At 26.2% G+C, this 18,905-nt stretch overlaps 5 protein-coding genes across 5 annotated transcripts in view; 4 read left to right on the forward strand and 1 right to left on the reverse strand.

The window, feature by feature from the left end:
• Phum_PHUM549810 (transcription factor AP-2 beta, putative) overlaps nucleotides 1–900 on the forward strand; it is a gene marked incomplete at both ends in the record, with an annotated part of 27,728 nt that extends 26,828 nt beyond the window's left edge. Inside the window, 3 exons of the mRNA XM_002431774.1 lie at nucleotides 243–384; nucleotides 468–639; nucleotides 769–900. Coding sequence (XP_002431819.1) covers nucleotides 243–384; nucleotides 468–639; nucleotides 769–900 — 446 coding nt within the window. The remainder of the gene's footprint in view (nucleotides 1–242; nucleotides 385–467; nucleotides 640–768) is intronic.
• A 3,293-nt stretch (nucleotides 901–4,193) lies between these two features.
• On the forward strand, nucleotides 4,194–4,707 carry Phum_PHUM550020 (SNARE-associated protein Snapin, putative; the record flags this gene model as incomplete). Its single annotated transcript, XM_002431775.1, has 2 exons — nucleotides 4,194–4,345; nucleotides 4,416–4,707. 2 exons carry the CDS (start codon nucleotides 4,194–4,196, stop codon nucleotides 4,705–4,707), a joined length of 444 nt encoding a protein of 147 aa, XP_002431820.1.
• A 138-nt stretch (nucleotides 4,708–4,845) lies between these two features.
• On the forward strand, nucleotides 4,846–5,626 carry Phum_PHUM550030 (N5-glutamine methyltransferase MTQ2, putative; the record flags this gene model as incomplete). Its single annotated transcript, XM_002431776.1, has 3 exons — nucleotides 4,846–4,977; nucleotides 5,049–5,279; nucleotides 5,372–5,626. The coding sequence occupies 3 exons, from the start codon at nucleotides 4,846–4,848 to the stop codon at nucleotides 5,624–5,626; spliced, it is 618 nt and encodes a 205-aa protein (XP_002431821.1).
• A 1,286-nt stretch (nucleotides 5,627–6,912) lies between these two features.
• On the forward strand, nucleotides 6,913–9,482 carry Phum_PHUM550040 (Acetyl-coenzyme A synthetase, putative; the record flags this gene model as incomplete). The annotated part of the gene is made up of 10 exons (XM_002431777.1): nucleotides 6,913–7,032; nucleotides 7,122–7,347; nucleotides 7,446–7,660; nucleotides 7,748–7,856; nucleotides 7,936–8,092; nucleotides 8,174–8,374; nucleotides 8,464–8,674; nucleotides 8,768–8,945; nucleotides 9,015–9,193; nucleotides 9,279–9,482. The coding sequence occupies 10 exons, from the start codon at nucleotides 6,913–6,915 to the stop codon at nucleotides 9,480–9,482; spliced, it is 1,800 nt and encodes a 599-aa protein (XP_002431822.1).
• A 6,309-nt stretch (nucleotides 9,483–15,791) lies between these two features.
• The window catches only part of Phum_PHUM550050 (far upstream fuse binding protein, putative), a gene marked incomplete at both ends in the record, with an annotated part of 4,022 nt that continues 908 nt past the window's right edge, over nucleotides 15,792–18,905 (reverse strand). The window contains 12 exons of the mRNA XM_002431778.1: nucleotides 15,792–15,899; nucleotides 15,978–16,103; nucleotides 16,184–16,381; nucleotides 16,474–16,800; nucleotides 16,889–17,049; nucleotides 17,141–17,336; nucleotides 17,412–17,618; nucleotides 17,707–17,877; nucleotides 17,965–18,135; nucleotides 18,234–18,393; nucleotides 18,475–18,601; nucleotides 18,741–18,831. Coding sequence (XP_002431823.1) covers nucleotides 15,792–15,899; nucleotides 15,978–16,103; nucleotides 16,184–16,381; nucleotides 16,474–16,800; nucleotides 16,889–17,049; nucleotides 17,141–17,336; nucleotides 17,412–17,618; nucleotides 17,707–17,877; nucleotides 17,965–18,135; nucleotides 18,234–18,393; nucleotides 18,475–18,601; nucleotides 18,741–18,831 — 2,043 coding nt within the window. The remainder of the gene's footprint in view (nucleotides 15,900–15,977; nucleotides 16,104–16,183; nucleotides 16,382–16,473; nucleotides 16,801–16,888; nucleotides 17,050–17,140; nucleotides 17,337–17,411; nucleotides 17,619–17,706; nucleotides 17,878–17,964; nucleotides 18,136–18,233; nucleotides 18,394–18,474; nucleotides 18,602–18,740; nucleotides 18,832–18,905) is intronic.

Raw genomic sequence — 18,905 nt, forward strand, 5'->3', positions numbered from 1 at the left:
AAAAAAAAAAAAATTATTTATTAACTTGATTATCATTTTTTTTTTCGTACGCCATGTTAAACAAGTTACGCGGTTATTATTATTATTATTATTATTATTATTATTATCGTAAAAATATTAATAATAATAATAATAATAATAATAATAATTTTTAATATAAAATTTCACAATAATAAATCATTAAATAATTTATTATCGTTACAATAATAATAATATTAAATTTTTTTTTTTTTGGATTAAAGGGGAAGCAATACATTTAGCAAGAGATTTCGGTTATGTTTGTGAGACAGAATTTCCAGCAAGACAGGTAGCTGAATATCTATCTCGGCAACATTCAGATCCTTCAGAATCATACCGAAGAAAAGAATTGTTGCATGCAACCAAGTACGTTTTTCTTTTCGTTTGTACAAACTAAAAAAATATTATTTTATTAAACTTACGGATTTATTTATATCCTTTTGTTGCAGACAAATAACCAAAGAATTAATGGATTTACTAAATCAGGATAGATCTCCGTTGTGCAATACGAGGCCTCAGCATATATTAGATCCATCTATTCAAAGACATTTGACACATTTTTCACTTATATCACACGGGTTCGGTAGTCCTGCCATAGTAGCCGCACTCACCGCGATACAGGTATATACACTTACACATACACTTACACGTACACATACACATACACATACACATAACACTAAAATCACATTTCGAATTTCACTTTTTTTTTATTTTATTTACACTTCACTATTTTTTTTTTTTTTGTAGAATTTTCTTTCCGAATCATTAAAACATTTGGATAAAATGTATCCCTCTACTAATAATGGAGCTCATATTACAGTGTCATCATCCCAGGGTCTTGATACCAAACCAAAAGATTTAATCGACATGAAAAAGTGACCTAGACAGAGTTGGCCATATTAATAATAATAATAATAATTTTATATCGATTTAGCATATACATTTTTATTTAAAATATATATTATCGAATTTGGTTTTATTATTATTATTATTATTATTATTATTATTATTATTATTATTATTATTATTTAATTTTTTTATTACTGTAAATTTTATATCATTTAAATAATTTGTACATTTTTTCGTTTTTTTTTCTTTTTTTTGATATCCAGCTAATAGATTGCCGGTATCAAAAATAAATGTGACTTATCCGGGACATAAGTATAAATAATAATAATAATAATAATAATAATATATTTTATTCGACATGCGTTTTTTTTAATATAAATTTTAACAAAACAAATAATAAAAAAAGAAAAATTTTTTTTTTTAAATATATCGCTCGCATAAAAAAATTAAAAATATAAAAGAAACCGTTACGAATAATAATAATAATAATAATAATAATAATAATAATAATAATAATAATAATAATAATAATAATAATAATAATAATAATAATAATAAATTAATGTGAAATATTATTGTAAATAAATAAAATTAATTAATTAATTAATATAATTGCCCGAGTCAAAAAAAAAAATATTTTTTGTTAATTAAAAAAAAATTATTTTAATTCTTTACGATGTTATACATAAATATATATATATATACATAAAACTATAGGTAATTAATTATATATACATAAATACATAACGATGATGATGATGATGATGATGATGATTTGTTAATATAAAAACAAATTTAAATCGCAGCTTGAAATTTTTTTTTTTTTTTTATAAACGATATTAAATATATATATTATTAATTTATTAAAAAAGTTAATGATTTTGAATATTTATATTTTTTTCATAAATTTTTTTTTTTTTTTAAATTTAGCTGCGTATATCATCGTACAAAATGTATTTAATATAATAATAATAATAATAATAATAATATTGAAATTTTTATTCGGGTTTGATTTTGTAATTAATTATAAAAAAAATATATATATATTATTAATATAAATGGTAAAACGAGTTTAGAAATATAAGAAAAGAGTAAAAAAAAAAAAAAAAAAAAAATCAAGTCATCGGCTTTATTTAAGCTCTTTAATAATAATAATAATAATAATACTAAAGAATGTTTTTTTTTTGAATTGTTATTGAGTCATTTAAATACACACACACATAAACTTGGTAGAATTAAATATGTTTTAAAAAAACATGATAATAATTTCAAAAAATAAGTTAATTAATTAATTAATGTAAACTAATTAATTATTAAAAAAAAGACTTATTTAAAACTGATAAAAGTTTTACATACAAATAATTTTTAGTTATTAAAAAAATAAATAAATAAAATTAAGGTTTATGTATAAAAAAAAAAAAAAATGTTTTTCTTGCTTGCCATATTTTTTTAAAGTAACTAAAATAAAAAATAAACATAAAAAATATGTGAATAATAATAATAATAATATAAATAATGATTAATTAATTAATGCTCTCTAAAAAAAAAAAAAAAAGTCCTTTTAGAAAACTAAAAAAAATAAACAAATGAAAATTATTTTTCCTTGTTTTTTAATTAAATTATTATTATTATAATCTGTGTTAGTCAGTTTTTCTAAACTTATTTTAAATTATTTTTTATTAAAATTTTTCAAAAAAAAAAAAAAAACTTTTAATTAATTTTTAGCATATTTATAAGAATTTAAATTAATAAATTACAACAGATTTTTTAGGGTGTTTAAAACAAAAAAAAAACAAAAAAAAGGGGGAAAAAAAAAAAATTTATATATGTGTAATGAATTCGAGTGCAAATTAAAATAAATATCATGATTAAATAATAATATGTACAGGATAATTATAATTAATTGATTAGCATGAATGTAGTTTACTTCTATTGTATAAAAATGTGCCAAACAATTATTATTGCCAACTGGTATTGCCAAATTTTCTGTGTGATATATATTATCGAGTGAAATTTTTTTTTTTTTTTTTACTTTTTCTTTTTCGTTGTCTCTTACAATAGCAATTAATGACAATTTATAATAATAGAACAAAACTTATACATAATAACAAGTCATTATTTTCAACGAATGAATTTGTATTATTATTATTATTATTTTTTAAAAAATGAAATTTATATATTATTAATTAAGTTAATGATTATTATTATTACTTAAATTATTTTTTATTTAAGTGATTATCTGTTATCGACAATTATTATTATTTTTTTTTTAATTATTGTTGTATTAAATTTATTAGTTTGCTCAAATAATAAAACATTGATGATACTCATTATTTAACCTCTTCAATTGTTAAATAAATCTCAATATTAATTATTTCAATATTCATGGTTGATCGAATAAAAAAAAAAATTTTTGTTTTAATAATCAGTAATTATTTAAATCGATTGTGTTTTGCTAAATGAAAAATTTCATTTTGATTTTAAGTTTGTAAAGATGACAATGTATTGATTGTATGATTTGTTAAATTTATTAACTGTCATCAATTATTGGCTTTTTTTTTAATTTTACTTTAATCTGATGAATCTATTAGAATATCATGTAGTTATCAACTATGAGGTAAATAATTAATATTCATTGACTGTATATATAATTGTTGTAAACTTTTTTTGTAAATGTATTATATTTAGTATGAAAGAATTTTTTTTTAGCTGTGGTGTAATTTTTTTGTGTTTCGTGTACAAACAAAAAGTATGAAAAATTAAAGTTTGGTAAATAAAATACAATAACTGTATTAAATTTCTTGCATAAAATTTGTTTTCATTTCTTAATTTCAAAGAGAAAAAAAAATTTCCTTTACTTACATAATTTTTGCCATTTTGATTTTCAATGTGTAGTTCAGTACTATTTGAACTCACATAATTTGTAACTATTTCACAACAATACAATAAAAAACTTTGAGTATTACTTAAATATAGATATAAACTTTTGTATTATTACAAATAACGACGGGATAATTATCTTACTCTTATAAATATTTCACTTTGAAAATTCAGAAAAAGTTTTCACGGCAAAAGTTTCACTAAAAATGGTAAAAATCAAAATGGCGGAACACTTTTACGCGCCCAAACTTTTAATTCTCTTATTAAAACTTTAAAAATTATTTGTTATATATATTTTAAATTCAGGCAAATTTTTAATTTTTTTTTACACGATTTGATAATAATTACAATATTAAAAATTTTTTAACTGAAAAGCTTTCAAAAAAAAACTTAAATTATCTGCTGACACGAAATTACTAATTACGTCACATTACGTAATTAAAATGGAAGTTGACACGGAGAGCACGAACACATCAATCGAAGATAAAACGGAAGATTTTTGTGATAATCCAACCAGGGATGCTTTAACAGAAGGTTTAATGAGGCTTTTAAAACCTACCGTTGATCAATTAGAAGATAAAGTTCGAACTCTTAGGTAGTTGTCAAATAATATTTAAATTTTTAGAAGGATATAAAAAAATTTTATAAAAAATTTATGTTTACAGAATCAGTCAAGTAGAATTAAAACAGAAAATTGAAAATTTGTCTGAAGAATTAAAAAAAATTAATGATTCCAATTCAGAAAAGAATTTAGATTTAGATATATACGTTAAAAAACTAGTCAACATAAAAAATAAATTAACCGTAGTGAGCAACATTCTACAAAGCAGCGAAGAAAGACTATTAAAAATTCAAAAAAACATTTTAAAAGATGTTAATTCTCATAAAGCTTTCATAGAAGCTTCGAAAATTAATCAAATATCAGCGACTGAACCTGATGATTCAGCCATTCAATGAAAAATAATACATTTACCAATAAAAATGGAAATCAATGTAAAAACTCATATTTTCAAACATGCTTTAAATCGAATTATAAAATAAAAAATATTTTTATTAAATCACTATTAATTTTTTTAGAATAAACTTGAGGTTCCAATGTTAAATCATATAAAAAAAGAATATTGGGATTATGTTTATGAACCTGCAGAAGATACATTTCTATTACTTGATGCCTTAGAAAAAGATTTAGATTACATAATATCGAAAAAACCTGCCACAATTTTAGAAGTTAGTAGTACTTAAGTTGTTTTTTTTTTTTATGTAATAACGATGAATTCAGGAATGATTTATTGTTGTAGATTGGAAGTGGATCAGGTACGATTATAACGGCATTAAGCACACTCCTCAAGTCCTCTTATCATTTAGCCATCGACATAAATAAATATGCTTGCTCTGTAACAATGCAAAATTCACATTACAATAAAGTCATAGTAGATGTTATCAATACAGATTTGACATCATGTTTAAAACTGAATTGTATCGATGTAATAATATTTAATCCTCCTTATGTAGTCACTCCAAACGACGAGGTAACATATATTTTGAAAAATAACTTTCTGTAAATATATTTCAGTATTCTAATAATAATAACAATAATTAAAATTTTTTTTTTTGTTTTTAGATATATAAAGAAGATCCACTTACCAAATCATGGGCAGGTGGTGTTAACGGAAGAGTTATAATCGATAAATTTTTACATGTATTCGACAGAGTACTATCATCGAAAGGATTCGGCTACCTTTTAGTGATAAAAGAAAATCAACCTCATGAAATAATAACAAAACTAAAAGAAAAAAATTACAAATGTGAAATATACATGATTAGAAAAATAAGATGCGAAGAATTATACATAATTAAATTTATAAAAAATTTTTAAATAATTTAACAATATATACATATATATTTAACGTTAAAAATATGTAAAAATAAAACTTTTACTTATTTATTAGTGTGTATGTGTTCTCCTTGAGATATTAATACTTCCTTTCAAAAGTGTGTGAATAAAAAAATTTTATTTAAAAGGTGTTAAGGTTAATAAATTTTAATAAATATCGATAACAAATAAAAGTATTAATTTCATTTTATTCAAATTAATAAAATTATTTAAAAATTAATTTTTAGCATCTTTAAGAACAATTTAAATTTAATTAAATTAAAAATTAATTATTAACGAGCAATCCGGTCATTTTTTTTTTTTTGGGGGGGGGGAGAATTAAAATAAAAAAATTGTAATCGCGCCTAAAAAAAAAAAAAAACGTTTTCAATGCACACACACACATCTTTATTGAGCTTTCTCTTTCGTTATAACCATTATGATTTGTTTACCGGATGTGTTTTGTTTCGTAATTTTATTATAAAAACATAATAATAATAATGATATAATTATTTTATTTCGTGGTAAATTTAATTAAATAAAAATAAAAAAAGGTATAAATTAATTTTTTTTTAAGTTTGTTGAATTTTTTTCTTGCTAAAAAAAAAAAAAAAAGAAATAGAGAGAGATAGAGAGAAAGAAAGAAGGTAGTATTTATTTAATTTGAAATGGAAAAAATCGATTAATTTTTTTTATATTTATTTATTAAAAAGAAAAGAAAAATCACGTAAGTTATTAATTAAATATTATTTATTATTATTAATTTACGATTGATTATGTATTATTAATTTAAAAATGGGGGGGGGGGGAAAGATTTATACGTTTATTAAAACGTGTGGAAAGAATGTTATAGAATCAAAATAATAATAATAATAATTGTTTACTTTTTTAATAAAAAAAAAGGGGGTATTTGTTTAAATAAATTAATTTTTTTTAATACTTACTGTGTAAAATAAAACATTTTTTTTCTAATGTGCAACAACACGCCTATTTTATGATCTTGAAAAAAAAAAAAAAAATTTTTTTTTCTTTATGAAGGTTCACTGCCTAAATATAGTTTTGACATTGATTTTCTTGGACTGCATCATTGAAATTTTTTTTTTTTTTTCGACGAAATTAATCTTGTTAACTGCAAGGAAAAAAAAAAAAAAAAATAATCAGTTTTGACGTTAGTTTAGTTTTTAATTAGCTCTTGGTCGTGATTTATACGTCGCCAATATATTTATCGTACAAAGTTCATTTTAATTTTATTATGGAGTAAACATTTTTATCATTTTAGCATCTACAATATGTTACTGAATAAAAGATTTCATAAATTTATATTACCATTAAAAAGAGAATTGTTGTCTATATGTACACAACATACTGCTGCAAAAGCATCTCCAATTAATTCATTATTAATTAATCAAGTAAGTTTTGTGTTTTTTTTCATTCGAAAATTTCTTTATCGAATATATATATATATATAAAAAAAAAATTAATCGATTATAATTTTTAGTTGAAACCTGTGTTTAGATATGCAGATGATTTTTCTGAAAAATATGCATTGCATGATATAAAAGGAGAATACACTTATAGGTCTCTTTTTATCACAAGTTATAAACTTTCAAGGGAAATAAGCAATTTGTTAAATAACAAAAAAAATGAAAGAGTCGCTTTCCTATGTCCAAACGATGGAAGTTACATAATAACACAATGGGCTGCTTGGATGTCTGGCCAAATCGGTATCACTCATACTATCAATTCGAATTAAAACGGAAAAAAAAAATTACATAATTTTTTTGTAGATACTCACATGTGTGATTATTATCATTATTTATAGTTGTGCCTTTATCGAAACTTCATCCTCCTAGTGTTTTGGAATACTGCATCACAGATTGTAATGCTAAATTACTCATTACAACTTCACAGTTTTCTGACGTGTTGTCTTCCCTGAGCGATAGAGTCAAAGCGAAACTTCTCATATTAGATGATGAAATTATTAATGAAGCTGTAGTTAGAAAAGAAACTAAGACTGTTGTTGATGTTACTATAAAAGTATAATAACTTTCAGATTAATCAATCATTAATTTATTATTATTATCATCGAAAAACTAAAAGTTTAACTACGTTTGTTTATTTTAGAATCCACACGAAGCGAATCCTCCATTAACAGGAGGATTAGATCCTGAATTTTATCAAAATAGTGATGCAATGATTGTGTACACATCCGGAACAACTGGAAGTCCTAAAGGTTATACATACGACAAAAAAAAAATTTAAATTCAAATTAATATAAATAAAAAAAATGTCACCTCAATGTTTTTCCTCAGGTGTTGTTTTAACACATAAAAATCTTCATTATCAAGTACAATCCATGATAACAGCTTGGGGATGGACTTCAAAAGATGTTATCCTTCACACATTACCTTTACATCACGTTCATGGAATTGTTAATGCTATCCTTACTCCATTATCAGTTGGTGCTAAGTGAGATACATTTATTTTTTTTTTTTAACAGAAAAAAATTTAAATTAAAACTTTAATTAATTGATTTTATTATTACTCCAGAGTTTTCATGCTGCCAGAATTTAATTGTAACGACGTTTGGTCAAATTTATTATTAATAAAAAAAGCTCCAGGTGATAAAATAACAATATTTACCGGCGTTCCAACAATGTATACAAAATTAATTGAAGAATATGATAATTTATTTCAAAATAATAAAAGGCAATGTGAATTTATTAAAACGGTACTATCTCAAAAAGTAAGGTGAGAAAGAGAGAGAGGACGTACCCTTAACGTCATCATTAGAGAGAGTGAGAGAGAGAAAAAACATTTTAATTCGACGTTAATTTTAGGCTGATGATATCGGGATCGGCACCATTACGACCTCAAATTATAGAAAGATGGAGAGAAATATCCGGGCATACGATACTCGAAAGATATGGAATGACGGAAACGGGAATGGTATTGAGTAATCCATTGAACGGAGAAAGAAAACCGGGATTTGTGGGACAACCTATGCCAGGAGTCGAAGTTAGAATCGCTTCGAAGGATGATCCGGAAAAAGTAATGATCGATGCAAAAAAAAAAACCGTTGGAAAAATTTAATTTAATTTATGGAATCGTTAAAAATCATTTTTTTGTCATCACGTTATTTAGATCCTAGTCGAAGGGAATTCGAATTCCAGCACAGTTCTAACAACAACTCAAAAAAATTCAGATGTTAAAAATATAACTGGAGAATTACAAGTGAAAGGACCGAACGTTTTTCGAACTTACTGGAACAAACCCAACGCAACCGCCAAAGAATTCGTAGCCGATGAATGGTTTAAAACAGGTTTGTTAATCCCTAAGGATTTTGATAATTTCCCTCCCCCCCCACTCACCCACTTTTTTCCTCCAACAGGAGATTTCGTCGAATACGTTGACGGTTCGTATAAAATGTTAGGAAGAACAAATGCTGATATTATTAAGACTGGAGGATTTAAAGTAAGCGCTCTCGAAGTCGAATCCAAACTCATTGAACACGAAGACATAAAAGATGTCGCTGTTGTCGGAGTTCCAGATTTAACGTGGGGAGAAAAGGTTTGTGGGATTTAATAGAAAGGAAGAGATGGGGGGCAATCTAAACGACTCGTCTTTATCTTTCCTTTTTCTTATTCATTCCCAGGTCGCAGCCGTTTTAGTTCTAAAGTCTGATAAGAAATTAAGTTTGGCGGATTTGAGAGGTTGGTGTAAACACAAATTGGCACCCTATGCCATACCCACCGAATTGAAAATTGTCGACGTCGTACCACGGAATCACATGGATAAAATCAACAAGAAAGATATACTAAGAGATATATTCAAAGTGAAACAAAACAATCCGACCTGATCCCCACCACCCACCTCCCCATCTTTTCTCTTGTTTTCATCCGCAGCTAAGTAACGAAACGCTTCTGGAAAAATACACATGAAAAAAAAAACTAAAAAAAAAAAAAAATGATACTTTAAAAACTAATGATAATTATTATGATGATGATAATGATAATAATAATAATAACACATTTATTTCCGATATTTTTCCATTCTTTTTCTTTTCTCCATTTTTTTTTTTTTTTTTTTTTTTTACTTTTTAATTTCTATCGTTATATTATTATTATTATAAGCACGAATATTAAATAAAAAAAAATTTTTTTCTTTTTTAGTTTTAGTATTATTATTATTATTAATATGATTTCCATCGACGTCATCAACAATAATAAACAAACAGTATGACTGAAAGGAAAATAGCAAAAAAAAAATCTAGAAAAGAAAAGCATCATCATAAGTTAAACAAAATAATTTTTTTTTTTTTTTTTTGCGGTTTTATTTTTTGTCTTTTAACAACAACAAATTGATTGTTTTCGTATACAAACAAACAAACAAAAAAAAAAAAAGTAATAAATGCACTGCTTGAAGTCTTTTTGTTTTTCATCCTGTAAAATAAAATTCGACGAAAAGGAAAAGGGGGGAAAACAAACAAAAAAAAATTAAAAATAAATATAAAACAGCAACAATATAAAAACGAGAGAGAAAATGGCGGCGATATTAATATGATAAAAATAAATTAAAAATTAAAAAAAAAAATTAAAAATTATTTGACATTTGAACAAACGGAGACAAACCTCTGGAAAAAAAAAAAATAAACAAAACAAATATTCGCTCACTCACGTACAAACGCATTTAACCACGCCCCCTTCCATCCTCCTTCACTTCAACCCACCCCCTCCCCCGCCCACATTTGTTTTCATACTCACCTTCAAATGGAAATTTTGTTCCTCGGGTCAAATTTTTCTATTTTTCTTTTTTTTTTTGTGGAGGAAAAAAGCACAATAAGTAAATAATAATAATAATAAACGTATCTTCCTACCCCCTCGCATAAACCCTGTCAAAAGAAAAAAAACAAACGAACAAACGAAACGGTCAAAAACAAACAATAAAACAAAACATTTTAAACGACATTGTAATCATCATCATTATCTCAAATAATTTAATAAAATTAAAAAAAAAAATTAGAAAGTCGTTGGACGCGCAATCGGTCGGTCGTCTTCCGGCATTTTCCGCACTACTCCAAACGTCATGGAAAAAGAAAACCTAAAACCCTAAAAAAACATTCTTCATCATCATCATCATCGTCGCCACCAATCACCAATCAATCAATCAATCACAAACCTAACAAATTTCGATGACGATGAGTGACGACATCCGTGACAACAACAACAACAATAATAATAAAAATAATAATAATAATAATAATAATAATAAATACCATTTAATAACGAAAATGAATCATATTAACCTTTCCTATGTTTCATACAAACAATCATTAATAATTAATAACAACCGGAAATGACCGGGAAAGCGATTGATAAGGGGGGGGGAACAAAACCGGAAAAACAAAATCGGCAAAAAAACCAATTAATTTTTTTTTTTTTAAACGTTACGAGATAATCAGTGCAATTCGTCGTCTTTCGTACAAAAAAAAAAAACATTATCATCATTTTATAAATAAATTAATAAATAATAATAATAATAATAAATAATAATGATAATAATAATAATGATACAAAATAAAGAACAATAATAAAACAATAAGACGAAGAAGATGAAGAAGAAGAAGAAAACATTGCGATTGTTTCCGAATTTGCGAGCTTTCAATCGAGATTTGAAAAAAAACCGATAAATCGATAAATCGATATATCGGTCCTTATCTCGATTTATCGAGAAGATATTTTCTCCTCCCTTCTTCTTCTTCTTCCTGTTTTTTTTTTTCCTTTTTTTTATTTCAAAAAAATTTTAATCCACTTTCATGTGTGTGTTATCATCATCATCACCGTGCAATTCATTTACGTCATCATCATTATCATCATCATCACCGTGCAATTCATTTACGTCATCATCATTATCATCATCATCGTCATCGTCATCATCGTTATTATTATTATTATTTGTTTTATTTAAAAAAAAAGAAAGCGAATCGGACTCTCTGATGATGATGATGATACAACACATCATCAATGGATTAAAATTTATCATGTGATAAACATTAGAAAACAAAAAAGAAAAAAAAACGATAATAATAATAATAATAATAATAATAATAATAATAATAACAATAATAATAATGACAATATCCGTTTGTTTAAAAACAATAAAATATCATCAAGATTTTCGAAACGTTCGAATCCTAAAAAAAAAAAAAAAAAAAAAAAATGTGTTGCGTCGCTGGAAAATTCTTCTCCGTATTTCGTCGCGTACAAATATTTTGTCCAAATCACAAACTTCTCCAAAATCATTTTTATTAATTAATTAATCAATCAATCAATCAAAATTTTTATTTTTCGCTAATAAAAAATTCCTAATAAAAAAAAAAAAAAAAAAAAATTAAAATTAAAAAATTTAAACAATCGGCAAAAAAAATATTAAACGTTTGTAATATAGAACGAACAAATTGTAACAAACAAACAAACAAATAAACAATCAAGAAAAAAAAGATTTTTTTTACTTAATTTAACGGATTTTATACCAAATAAATAATTAATAATAATAATAATAATAATAATAATAATAAAAATTACCTTTTTGTGCTCCGATAAATAATTCGTCGTCTCCGTTGATAAAAACAAACAACAAACACTCTCTCATCCTGGAGAAGAAATCTTCCCTATTAAAGTATTATTATCATTCCTACAAATCCTATTTTAATTCACATAATAACAAAACAAACGAAAGGAAACAACATTTTTCAAAATGGCGACGGAAAATTTAAACAAAAATCCAGGGAAAAGTCGTCAAAACTTTTTAAACTTTTTTTTTCCAAAAACCGTTTTATTCATTCGCCCTTCCTTCCCTCTTCCCCCCATTAAAATTTATCACGTATATCTCTTCCTTTAATTTCCTTTGTCACCCCTCCCCTGCGCGCCGCCCCCGCTCCCAACGTAAAAAAAGTCTTTCGCGACAATCCCAACACACAACACATTATTAATACATAATCGTGACGTCATTCGAAACGGGGAAATTTTCAAAAAAGGATTTAAAACCGTTACGAAGGGGGGGAAACTTTTTTCACTTTTTTTACAAAATCACGGTTAACAACTTAACAAAAAAAAAAAAAAGGGGGGGATAATTATCAATAATAATAATGATAATTTAAAATCTCAAAAGGAAAATTGGTTGGTTAGTAATTCACGTGAGGGCACGTAAAAAAAAACTCATTCCCCCCTCCTCCCTCCCTCTGCTACCCCAGTTAATGGATCTCCCACAATTCGTACAAGCGTCATTGTTGTTGATGACGTCATAGTTGCTCACGTACAAAAAAAAAATTGATTATACGAATTTTTTTTTGTCCTGGAGAGAGAAAGACAGAGAATGGCCTCGCGTTTCACACCTGAAATTTTTTTTTTTATTTTTTCCTATCGTAACAAAACAAAAAAATCAAAATTCAATGGCTGTAAAAATAGTCGTAAACAGGATGTGCAACAAAACAAAAATGAAACAAACAGACAAACAAACAAATAAACGAAAAAAAAAATCAATCATTAATATCAAAAAAAATTTTTTTTTTTTTTTTGTTTAAAATCATTATTTATATATATATGTATGTATATCTACGTTTAATACATTAAATTAAAAATTATTATTATTATCATTACCACAATTACAACCGTCAAATTTAAAAAAAAAAAAAAAAATTTCCATCATCATCATCATCGTCATCGTCATCATCCTTATCATTATTATTATTATTTTTTTTTTTTTAAAGGGGGGTGGGAGGGTTTTTAACGAATGACATTAATCCAATCGTCACGTATTGAACGAAAAAAAAAAAAGATTAATAATAATAATAATTTTCTTTCATTTTTTTTTTTTCAAAAATTATCATTATCATTATTATTTAATCAATTAAAAATAATAAATATATATGTATACGTGTATTTAAAAACAAAATAATAATAATAATAATAATAGAAATTAATAATTATTCGGCCGAACGAACCGAACAACGATTGTTATAATACATAACATAAAAATAAATAATAATCCTATGCAATTTAATATTAAAATTTAGTGTTAATATTATTATCATTATCATCATCATCATCATCATCATTATTATTATTATCAAACGATTTTGGTTTCAAATATTGCATGTCCCCCCGTATCGATCGATTTCAAACGCCGCCTTTCTTCGATCGCGAAAAAAAAAAATTATTTAATGATAATGATAATGATAATAATAATAATATTAGTAATGGCGGTGTGAGATTCGGCAGGTGTTTTTATATTTTTTTCCCTTCTTTCTCGCACACACACGCACCCACACACATTCTCTCTCTCTTTCTCTCTCGTACAAAACTCACACGTTGAACTTCATTTAACATTAATAAACTATAATTGTACTTGCCAGTCAGGAAAAAAAAAAAAAATGTAAAATAGGAATTCCAGCATAAAAAATAATAATAATAATAATAATAAAACATATTTAAAAAAAAATAATAATAATAATGACAATAATAAAAATAGGAAAAATAATATAAAATAATTAATTATTTCGACGACGATTGCACATACACACTTAGGCACAGTCAATCATTCACGCACACGCACACAGTGGTAAGTTATCATCATCATCATTTCTGTACTATACATAAAAAAAAATATATATATATATATACGTAAAAATAGTCACAAAACGAAGACGAAAAAAAAAAAAAATAATAATTAAACATGGACGACTCTTCTCTCTTATTCAATGATCATCATCATCATCATCATCATCATCATCATCATAATCTGTAAAGTAATGTTATAATTTTTTTTTATGGTTTTGAGAGCATATTATGCGAATACAATCACAGATCCTAGTCATTACGTATGAGATCAAAACGGTTCAATGTTTTTTTTTCAATTAATCGATAACATAACACACAATATTAATAAATTAATTAATTGATTAATAATAATAATAATAAAAATATATGCATACGCTTGTAAAAAAAAAAAAAACTCTGGACAAGTACTGTATTTTATATTGATCTCGGGTATTTTCTTTTTCCGTTCCGATACTTAAATCATCAAGTATCATCTATTGTGATTGATTGATTATTTCATTTGCTCCCAAAGTTAATAATAATAATAATAATAATAATAATAATAATTCACGCGGGTTAGTCGGTCATCAATTTCAATTCGTTCTCCTCCCCGCACAGCGTCGCTACAATTGATCTCTTTCTTTCTTTTTCATAACCAATCGAAAAATAATAATAATAATAACAGTAACAATAACAATAATAATAATGATAATAATAATAATAATAATAATAATAATAATGGCGATTCAAAGCGATGGCGTGTGATGGTAATTAATGTTGATAATCATTTTGGAGTAGGTATTAATTAATAAAACGTTTTCAAAAATAAATTAAATTAAATAAAAAAAAAATTAAAAAAAAATGTGCATTTTTCCCTTGATATTTTCACGTCTACATATCTGTAGATAAACAAAACACTATATATATATATATTAAATATATATATATATATATGCAGTCCGAAATACTGAATGAGAGCGCCACAAACAATTGTTACCCAAAAACAACAAGATGGAAGATTTCGACAAAATATATATATATATATATATTTTTTTTTTTTTTTTTTTTTAAAATTATTTCTTGGAAGTTGAATGTCTGACATCTGAAAACAGACACAAAAAGAACACAAGAACAAAACTGACAATACCATTGTAAAAAAAAAAAAAAAAGTAAATAAATAAATAAAGTAATTAATTAATTAATTAATTAATAATTAATAATATTGCTGTAAAAAATTAACAAACATTTTATAATAATAAAATCAAGTAGAAAAAAAAAGCATTTTTGTTTTTTGTTTGTTCAATGTTAAAAAAACAACAACAACAACAAGACCATAAAAATAATAATAATAATAATTAGCTTTTTTCTTCTTAAAATCCCTTCCATAAAAAAAAAAAAATTAAAAAAAAAATTTTAAAAAAATTGTTTGTATGTAAATGTGTATAAAGAGAAAACTATTTGTGGTGTAACGGATGAATTGCATTATTTAATAATAATAATTTATATAAAATGTATTACACCCGTTTTCTCTTTATTCCCGTTAAGTTTTATTATTACTTACGAACACGATTTTAATTTTCCGAACCACCTTGTCCATATCCTCCAGGGTATCCCGGATAGTTACCATATGGAGGTCCTTGACCAGGAGCTCCGTAATAAGGAGCCGGATTTCCTTGCTGCTGAAAAAGAAAAACATTTTGTTTATTTTTTATTTTTTTTTTAAATTTAACAAAAATTTTTAAATTCGATAACCCTACCTGAAAACCACTAAACTGATTGAACTGAGCCGGTTGTTGAGCTGCAGTTGCCATCATTTGACCCGGTTGCTGTTGAGAAGGCTGGGAAGGTGCTTGCGGATTTACTGTAGCCATTCCTCCTGCAGCCTAATTCACAATAAAGAATTGAAAAAATAAATAAATTAATTTCGATGTAATCATCAACAATTTCTTCATTCTATAATTACCTTGGCTTTAATTTGAGCTTCTATTGCTTCTGCTTCCTTAACTTTTCCTATAGACCGATAATACTCTGCCCACTGGGCGCTGTAATCTGGTTGTGCTCCATTTGCTTGTGGGTTTCCAGCCGCTTGTTGAGCCGGCGCTGTGGCATTCATATTTTGCGTGTTTGAACCTGGCTGAGCCGGATTTGCATTGCCCATCATCTGAAATATAGTTTTTTCCTCATTTAGTTTCCTTTTTAATTACGAAAAAAAAAAAAAAAAAAAAAAAGTAAAATAAAATAAAATTTCCTGACCTTGTTACTTTTAGCTTGCTGCTCTATCATTTCTGCTTCTCGCACCATTCCTATGCTTCTATAATATTCTACCCATTGAAGAGTGTAATCTGGTTGACCATTGACTGGATTGATTGGAACTTGAGATTGATTTGACTCCGCCCCCGCGGATTGTACTACTCCACCCCATTGATAACTATTTGAATTGGGTCCGCCCCAGCCTTGAGGTTGAAAACCTCCTTGATTGGGATAAGCCGTAGAAGTAATAGGAAGTTGATGATGTGAATTATTGTTTCCGTTTCCTCCCGAATTACCTCCACCTCCACTTCCCACACCGTAATAATCTTCCTGAATTACAAATTATAAATAAATTGATTTTTAAAAAAAAATTGTTTACTTTTCGAAAAATAATTAAACTCAAAATACTGCAACTCACTATTCCACTGTATTCAATAATTAGCCTTTTAGCCTCTTCGATTTGTTCAGGGGTTCCTCTAATTACAAAAACTTTTTCGGCAGGATTCACACTCGATAATTTCCTGTCTATTTCACAATAAGCTCCACATTGAGCATTAATTTGTTTAATTTTTTCACCTCCTGTATATTGAAAAAAAAAAAAAAAACATTTAAAGGAAAACCTAATAAAGTAACCTGATAAAATTAATCGTCGCGAATGATAAAAGTTTACCCTTTCCTATTACGAATCCCGCCCTGTTAGCTGGAACGGCAAATGTTATTTCATTGCGCTCAGATCTATCCCTACTATTCCACCTCTCATTTCGACCGGCTTGCCTATCGAAATCTCCTGCCGATTGACCTCTTCTATCCCTATCATTCCGATCGTTTCTACCTGTTCGTCCAGGCTCTCTTCGATCATCCCGCCTCTAAAGAGAGAAAAAAAAAATTGAATAAACAAATTTATTTGAGCTTTAAGAAATTATAATCGTTTTGAAACGTACCTGCACGCTATCTATTAATTCTATAACCTTTTCTCTGGCATCTTCACATTGTTCAGGTTTACCCGTTAATATACATTTCCTATCTCCAGGTCCATCGTCTCTACCTTGCTCAAACTGTAATTTCGCGCCCGTCGAACTTTGAATTTTTTTAATCATTTCTCCTCCTTTACCAATAACCACACCAACAGCTGCACGAGGCACCAGTATCTAAAATTTTAAATTAACATTCAATTAATTAAGACAATCAGGTTTTTTTTTTTCTCCAGAAATTTTTTATAAATTCATATATTCGTACCTCGATGACGCCTCCGCCAGGTTGAGAATTATTGTCAAATTCATTACTAAAATTATTGGGTCCACTAGGAGGACCTGCGCTATTAAAGTGACTTCTGTCGGCTCTATTTCGCCTGTCGCCGCTTCCTACGTCTTTATCAGCTATCATTTGGTAAACTAAGTCTTTTGCGTGCTAAAATTTAAAAAAATAATAATAATAATAATAGTTGTTAAATGACTTTTTTCTGAAAACAAAATTAAAATTGGGCGAAATACTCACATCAACTTGTTGTTGCGTGCCTGTTATTCTTAACGGTTTTTCATAATCTTGAGAATTTGAATCTTGTACAACTACCATTCTAGCTCCAGTCGTGTCTTGAAGATGTTTTATTGTTTCACCCCCTTTCCCAATAACAAGTCCCACCTTAGGACCAGGAATCATAATCTCTGCCTGTAAATAAAAAAAAAGGAAATCCATTATAAAAATCAAATGAAACATTTTCAATCTTTGAAAAAAAAAAAAAAAAAAAAATTAAAACATATATTTACAAATGCTTGGCCTTGAGGAACCGAATTTTGATTTTGGTGAAATGGCGGATGTGAAAAAGAATCATTTCCATTATTATTATTATTCCCACTACCTCCACTACCAAAATTTTCATTTCTAATTAAAGTCGAAACTATATTCATAACCATTTCTCTAGCACGACTGGAAAAAAATTTTTTTTTCATTTAATAAAAGGATAAAATATGCACATACACATGGATAAAAGTAATAAATAATGCTCACTTTATAGCCTCTCTTGTTCCAGTTAATGTACACTGTCTTTCCACTGTACCTCTCGACCTCTCCATTTGTATTTTACAGCCCGACTCAAATTGTAGCCTCGTTATTTGTTCTCCTCCCCTTCCTATGACTGTAAAAAATCAAAAATTTCTTATGAAGTATAATTATAATTAATTATTCAAGATTTTCACAAATTATTTATTGAACTTAACTTGAAAAAAAATAAATAAAAAGCATAACTGATTTAATGGTCAAAATGTAAAACTTACTTAAACCGACAATTTTGTCTGGCACCATTATTTCTTCACTGAATACCCCTTCATTTGAAAAACCTGTTCCTGCAGATGATGCAGGCCTTGACTGAGATCCCCCATGTGTTCCAGATAAAGAAAATTCTCCTCCAGTTTTAGCATTTTCTTACTTTCTGGTTCTAA

Source organism: Pediculus humanus, genomic scaffold (assembly GCF_000006295.1).
Source record: "Pediculus humanus corporis 1103172108294 genomic scaffold, whole genome shotgun sequence".
NCBI lineage: Eukaryota > Metazoa > Arthropoda > Insecta > Psocodea > Pediculidae > Pediculus > Pediculus humanus.